This window comes from Fukomys damarensis, unplaced genomic scaffold (assembly GCF_012274545.1).
Source record: "Fukomys damarensis isolate Sample0158 unplaced genomic scaffold, DMR_v1.0_HiC HiC_scaffold_27, whole genome shotgun sequence".
Lineage (NCBI taxonomy): Eukaryota > Metazoa > Chordata > Mammalia > Rodentia > Bathyergidae > Fukomys > Fukomys damarensis.
The window spans coordinates 33,078,502-33,086,250 of record NW_022900939.1 but is presented as its reverse complement, the minus strand read 5'-3'; the positions used below and the strand labels follow the sequence as shown (position 1 = coordinate 33,086,250).

Below are 7,749 nucleotides of genomic sequence, written 5' to 3'. Positions count from 1 at the left end.
CTTCAAGCTTTAATAGTTTTTTTTTTTTTTTTTTTTTTTTTTTCTCAACTTTCCATCCTTCCCTGCCCCACCCTTTGGTTTTACTCAAGTATATTTAGTTCCTGACCAGAATTACCATTTCACTGTACATTTATGTATTTTTGGTTATGTTTCTTCTGTTTCAAGACTCTATACAATTAGTTGTTTGTCTAAGGACTTTTATACCATTGGTCAACTTTAGTTACAGCTTTAGACAAACTTTGGTACCCTTGACCAAGCTTTAATTAGCATTCTCTGAGCCCTCTTTCCACATAGCCCCAACTATTGGGGTGTACAGTGCCCTTAGCAAGAATCTTGTCAAGTCTGATTTAGCGAGAATTCTCCCCTCTAACTATATAGCCACCTCTTTGAGTGTGTGTGTGTGGGGGGGGTGTGTATCTGCATCTGTGTACTGTACTGTACCTAGGGCCTTCACAATGAGACATTCCCACCCCTTTAAAAATTTTTTTGAGAGCTCAAACTTGAGAACCTCCTGCTTGGGCCTCCCAGAATGCTGGTGTGCGCTACCACACCCGCTAGTCACCTGATTTGTACCTCACTATTCCCCAGATAATGTGTCTTCAGCTAGAATCCTGTTAGGTCAGTGTAATGAGAACCCTAACCTCTTAGTAATTTTCCAGCCCTGACCATTCCCCACCGTGTCCTTGATATAAGTATCCACTTTTCCTTCTTGTATTTTAAGTTGACCCAAATCTCTTGCAAATCCCTGTTCTAATACTTCCTATACATACTGTGATACTTCTGAATAAATTCTGTCTTACCATTTTACAGTCAGAATATTTTTGTTTGATTTTCTACAAGATGATTTTGCATTAAATAATTGTATTTCAGAGATGAGTTATAAAATTTTAGGGGAGGTTTTCTCTTACAAATGCTGAATATTAATATTGAACAATCATGTAGTTTGGATATGGTGAGAATAGAGCTTTCCCACATCCTCAAAATATGATTTACATAGAAAATAATCTCTGGATGTACTTTTTTTTTAAAAAGGAAAATCCAAAGCAAATAAATCACACTGCTAACTCTGGTACACCTAGCCATCAGTCACATAACAGCTGAGGAAGATACCTAATGAATGTTCATCAAATATTTTCCAATGACTGGATAAATCAATGACTCATAGGGATTATGATAATCAATATTGATAACTTACCACTGAAGTTTTGGGTTACTTTTTTTGGAAAATTAGTAGCTTCTCTACTAGCCAACTTATTGACCTGTTTTACTATAAGTTAAAGGAATAAAGATACTTTATGCAAATTTGAATATGAAATTTAAATTACAAATTTGAATTACAAAATTATAATTTGGTGTAATAATTAAATGATCTGAAAATAGCAAAAAGGCTTATTGCAGAAGCTATCCTAAAATATAGTTGTCCAAAATGTGATGTTTTAAAAATTAATCTTTCATTATTATTTCTACCTCCAGGCACAGGTAAAACGAGTATCTGTACTATTTTGAGGTCAGATGCTTTAAACTGTATACTTCATTGCTCAATTTGAAGATAAAATTTTACAACCTAAGTTACACACTTTTCAATATACATTTCCTTGAATGAAAACATTAACATCTTCAAATCCATGTACTTATTTATTTAAAGGGAAACAGAAATTTATATAATGTATATTATTATTCTAATTTCTGATCCTCTTCATAGTTTATATAATAACATTCATTTTCTTGACATAAGATGGGTAGATTCCCTTACAGAACAACTGTTTCCTTTGGTTCCTATGACATTAAGTTTAAAGTTGAGCTGAGCTTTTCGAAACGCTCCCCCGTCGATGTCATGGACAGTTATGTGCAATTCTGTCTGTGTAACGGATACTTGCGAACATACCCTAACTCCCCTGTTTAGATTCATCATGGACAGAAACATCAGGCCATGCAGGCCTTGGGACAGAGCTGCAGCTATATTCATCTGTTGAAGGAAACGAACAGTCCTTCTGTCTTCAGCTCAAAAGTAGTTTTATCTTTGGATAGAAGTCTCTGGAGTTGACGCTGAAACTTTGTGTCTACTTTGATAACATCTCACTTTTCAAGAAGCGTTAGAAAAATACCATGACTCACTGTACTTGATTGCCAGGTGGGAAGGCAAGTGTCGAGGGTCTTTCAGGGAGCATTTACTCATGATTATATGTGCATTCAGACAAGAGTATAATTTGTACCTTGATTGTCACTCACTGTAAATTTATTATTAAAATAAGACAAGGAGCTCCCTTCAGCATAATGATGCTTCCAGGCTTTGTGACATGACACTTATGCTCTGACGGCTTTGGGGGGAAAGCTCTTTCTTCCACTTACCCAAAAACTTTCCCAACACCAGGGATTTGACAGCATTGAATTCTGTCCCCGACGACAGTGTGACTTCTCTCTTTGCACTCTGGTTAACCTATAAAATGTCACAAGGGAAGTGAACATGAAAAAGAGGCACAGTTTTAATGATAAGAAAGCAAAGAAAGACTAGGAAAAGATGGTGAGAATAAATCACTAGTTATGTGTGCTACAACAAAGCTTTAAATAACTCATCTTCAAACAGCATTTAGAAGGGAGAAATGATCTTCCAAACACCAGCCTTGACACCCCCCAGTACCTACTCCTTTTTACTACTTTACTCTTCTCCACACTGTACCTGTACTTGGCAGAATCCACCAAAGGATAGAAGCACATTATATAAGCTTAAATCTTTTTCTCTGGGTCAGACTTGATACATAAAACCAAAAATATAATTCTATGTACAGATTTAGCATATATTTACTCCAAATGCCAAAGATAATTTATTTACTCTTTTCTGACTTGAGTTCATTTTCTTATTTATTCCTTTCAGAATGAGTGTCTTATACACTTTAACTTTGTGTTTAAACTGTTGTCGTATCTGTTCTTTTATAATTGCATAAGGATAGGTTCCTACTGAAATACCAATTAACAAATGCCACCAGTAGTCACCATGATGAACTACACACCATTTCCCTACTGAATAAAGTAAAACAAAAAGGACATCTTCATATTTTAAAAGACCAACAAGTAATAATAACTTGGATAGAATCATTGCTAACCAAACAAAACACTCCCTGGCTCTATTTGGCTTTCTCTCCTTGATCTTAGAGAACAACACTGAAAGGGTTGCTTTCCTCTTAACAGATTTTTGCATTAGTGTACTTTTTCTCAGCCTCATAACAGTAGTTATTTTGACTCTTTTGTTGTGTATATGTTTGCTGTGTTACCTCCACAGAGACCATTGCTTCTTTCCTGTTGATCTTCAGCTGATGAAGGTGCCCATCAGCCATGTTTTTAAAATCAAAGTTAAAAGCATCTGGTTCTTGATGTCTGTCTAGCTTGTACCTAATCTGCAAACTTCCTAAAGAGGAACATAAATAACATTTTAAATTAAAAGGGGAAATAAAAATGATTAAGATGTAATACATAAATGTACCAATTTCCTAAGATGAATGAAATTATTATATATTATAAATGCATACATATATAAAAATTAAAATGGCCTTTTAAAAAGTGCTCAATGCAGATTCTAGATCACTTTTACCATAACTTACTTAATACACTTTTGAATCTGTTTAGCACTGATTTCGATGCTGTCATTCCAACCACTGTCTCTCCTGAAATTGTGGTAACTTAATTGCTATTCTAGTGCCAAATTTTGAGTCCAATTTTACTGATTTTAAAAGTCAAGACCCAATGCACTGATAATAAGTTGTCTCCCAAATACTTATCAAATAAAAAGATTCAAGTCATACATATGAAAACTCGGAACTCATATCTAAATCATGACCATAGTTCTAGATCCCTGCCATTTTTCTAATTCAGAGTGTCTTTTTGTTCCCCCTTCACACAGAAGATATATTCACCATTGGTGGCCAGGATAACTGAAAGGTATTCTTCATAGTAGGAGCTCACATAGAGCAGTGAGCTTGGAGTTTCTGTGGTCTGGAAGCTCAGTGTGATGGTTTCGCTGGAAAATGTTATGTCCTTTTGTAATGAAGAAGCTGTCAGGGAGCTGGTGTTCTTGCTTAAGATGTAATATTCTTGAAAATTATAGGTCATTGAAGAGCCAGTTTCAAAATAGGCAGAGATCTCTGGAATTGAACATATTTTTGTTAACAAAACATAAGTACAAGAGTTTATTTTTAAGTATATTTAAATAATGAATCCAGTCCTTTAGATCTTGGTAGATAAGTGAAATATTTTTGTTTTGATTTTTTTTTTAATTTTTTAAATTCAAATTTTAAAAAAGTTTCAAGAACAGAGTAACAAATTCTGGAATACAATCCAGAAATGAATAATATTTAATGGAGATTTCACTTAATTCTCCAAATTACCTCCATCTTAGATTTACACGTTTTTTATCCGGCATAAATGTATAATTTAAAGGCAACCTCAGTAAGTGTTTCCAGGGAATTAATTTTTAAACCCTTTAGTAAGATATACATAATCCATATACCATAAAATAGGCCTGAGTAAAGTGTAAAACTCTATGATTTAGTATATTCACAGATTTATACAGCAATTACTACAATCAATTTTACAGCATTTTCCTCATGCTTCCCCACACCCAAACTCCACCCAAAATTTCCACAATCTCTGTTTATCCCCAGTATCATAGCACAGCAATCTCTTATTTATTTTCTGTCTTTATAGTTATTCCTAAAATGGAATTTCACATCATGGAATCATACAATAATGTGATCTTTAGTGACATGTTCCTTTCACTTAGCATACTGTCCAGGTTCATTCATTTTGCAAGATTTATTCATTTATTCATGACAAGGATAAGTCCACACATACCAGTTATAATCATCAATGTTAATGTCTCAATTCACTAATTGAAAGAAATAGACTGGCAGAATGGGTCAAGAAGCAAGATCCAACAATATGCTGCATACAGGAAACACACTTAATTCAAAAAGAAATTCATAGACTGAAAATTAAAAGGTGGAAAACAATACTCCACGTGACAGGATCCCAAAAATAAGCAGGAGTAGCTGCCATCTTTGCAGATCAAGTGGATTTCAAATTGACACTGATTAAGAGAGACAAAGAAAGACACTACATCCTAGTAAAGATGAAGAGATGACAATCACAAATATATATGCACCAAACACTAGTATATGCCCAACTATATAAAACAAATACCAACAGACATGAAAAATCATATAAGCAATAACACAATAGTAATGGGGGGCCTCAATACTCCACTGTCACTAATAGATCAACTAGACCGAAAATAAACAATGAAATATTAGAATTCAAACTCTTGAACAAATGAACTTAACAGATGTTTACAGAGCATTCCACCCCACAAAATCAGAATACACGTTTTTCAGCTGCATATGGGTTGTTCTCCAAAAGAGATCACATACTTGCTAGTGTTAAGTAAGTGCAAAGGATTTGAATTGACCCCCTGTCTATTATCAGACCATAGTGAAATGAAATTGGAGATCAATAGGCAACGACACCATAAGAATTTCAGAAACAAATGGAAATTGAACAACACACTCCTGAATAACCAATGGGTCACCGAGGAAATTAAAGAAGAAATCATACAGTTCCTACAATTAAATGACAATGACAATACAACATATCAGAATTGATGGGACACTATGAAAGCATTTTTATATGGGAAATTCACAGCACTAAATATACATATTAGGAAAACAGAGAGAGCACAATTAAACAACCTGATGCTACACCTCAAGTTTCTGGAAAAAGAAGACCAGGACAAACCCAAAGCTCATAGAAGGGAGGAAATTATAAAGATCAAAGCAGAATTCAATGCAACGGAGACTAGAAGAATGATACAAAAAAAATCAACAAGGCCAAGAGTTGGTTCTTTGAAAGAATACACAAATTTGACAAACCCTTAGCCAACCTTATGAAAAAAAGGAAAGAAAAGGCTCAAATCCATGCAATTAGGAATGAAAAGGGTGAAATTACAATGGGCCCAGCAGAAATCCAGAGGATCAGCAATACCTACTTCAAGAACCTATATACCAATGAGATAGAAAATACAGAAGAAAAGGACAGATTCCTAGATTCATGTGAATTACAGAAGTTGAACAAAGATAAAAATTTAAATGACCCAATATCAATGAATGAAATTGAAAGTGTAATTAAAAACTTACCAAATAAGAAAAGCTCAGGCCCTGATGGCTTCAGTGCTGAATTCTACAAGACATTTAGAGAGAAACTACTACCGCTACCATTTAAACTCTTCAATGAAATTGAAAGGGAAGCCATACTCCCAAATTCATTCTTGGAAGTAAGTATCAGCTTGCTCCCCAAAGCAGAGAAAGACCCAATTGAAAAAGAGAACTACAGGCCATTCTCACTAATGAACATAGATGCAAAAAGCCTTAATAAGATACTGGCAAATAGAATGCAGAAGATCATCAAAAAGATCATATACCATGACCAAGTGGTATTCATTCCAGGGATGCAGGGATGGAAATCCATAAATATAATACACTATATTAATAGAGCCAAAGATTAAAAGCTATCTGATCATCTCAATAGACTCAGGAAAAGCATTCAAAAACATCCAACACACATTCATGATAAAAAAAACACTACCAAAAATTGGAATTGATGGTCTCTACCTCAATCTGATAAAAGCCATCTATGAAAAACAAACATCCAATATCATACTAAATGGTCAAAAACTGAGAGCCTTCATGCTAAAATCAATAACAAGACACGGATGTGTACTATAACCACTCCTGTTCAATATAGTTTTGGAAACATTAGCCACAGCAATTAGGCAAGAGAAAGAAAGGAATAAGTTAGGAAAAGAAGAAGTCATATTGTCAATACTTACAGATAACATGATACTCTATATAGAAGAACCTAAAAACTCCACCAAATGTCTTCTAGACTTAATAACCAAGTTCAGCAAAGTAGCTGGATACAAGGTCAACACACAAAAATCAATAGCTTCTCTGTACACAGAAAACAGACTCACTGAGTGAAAAATGGGACAATCAATTCCTTTTACAATAGCATCCAAAAAATTGAAATACCTAGGAAGCCACCTAACAAAAGAAATCAAAGCCCAATCTCTACTTTGAAAAGTATAGCACTCTAAGAGATTGATGAGGATATCAGAAAATGGAAAGACATCCCTTGCTCCTGAGTAGGAAGAATCAGCATAGTGAAAATGGCCATACTTCAGTAGTCATAACAGACTACTGTTACAGTGTAGTTTCTTTTTAGAAATGGCTCTCTGAGTAAATGTCACTGAATCATGGCTCACTAGCCTCTTGGTTTCCTTCTTGCTATATAGATTCAATGCAATCCCAATTGAAATTCCAGCAGCATACTTCACAGACCTTGAGAAAACAATCCAAAAATTAATTTGGAACAAGAAGAGACCTAGAATAGCAAAAGCAATTTTAGGCAATAAAGAGAAGTTAGGGGGTATCACAACCCCCAACTTGAAACTATACTACAAAGCTACTGTGATAAAAACAGCATGGTACTGGCAAAGCAATAGACGTGAGGACCAGTGGAACAGAGTAAAAGATGCAGAAATGAGTCCAGACACACTCAGCCACCTCATCTTTGACAAAGGAGACAAACATCCTCAATGGAGAAAAGATAGCCTCTTGAATAAATGGTGCTGGAAAAGCTGGGTTTCAACTTGCCAAAGATTACAACTAGACCTATATGTCTCACCATGCACTAATATAAAAA

At 34.7% G+C, this 7,749-nt stretch overlaps 1 protein-coding gene across 3 annotated transcripts in view; it reads right to left on the bottom strand.

Moving 5' to 3' along the window:
* Positions 1-7,749, bottom strand: part of LOC104853110 (contactin-associated protein-like 3) — a 239,552-nt gene that overhangs the window by 4,392 nt on the left and 227,411 nt on the right. For all 3 annotated transcript variants that reach the window (XM_019205537.2, XM_010610958.2, XM_010610959.2), the window contains exons 18-20: positions 3,909-4,136; positions 3,270-3,403; positions 2,350-2,437 (exon numbers count right to left, since the gene is read on the bottom strand). In XM_019205537.2, coding sequence (XP_019061082.1) covers positions 2,350-2,437; positions 3,270-3,403; positions 3,909-4,136 — 450 coding nt within the window. The remainder of the gene's footprint in view (positions 1-2,349; positions 2,438-3,269; positions 3,404-3,908; positions 4,137-7,749) is intronic.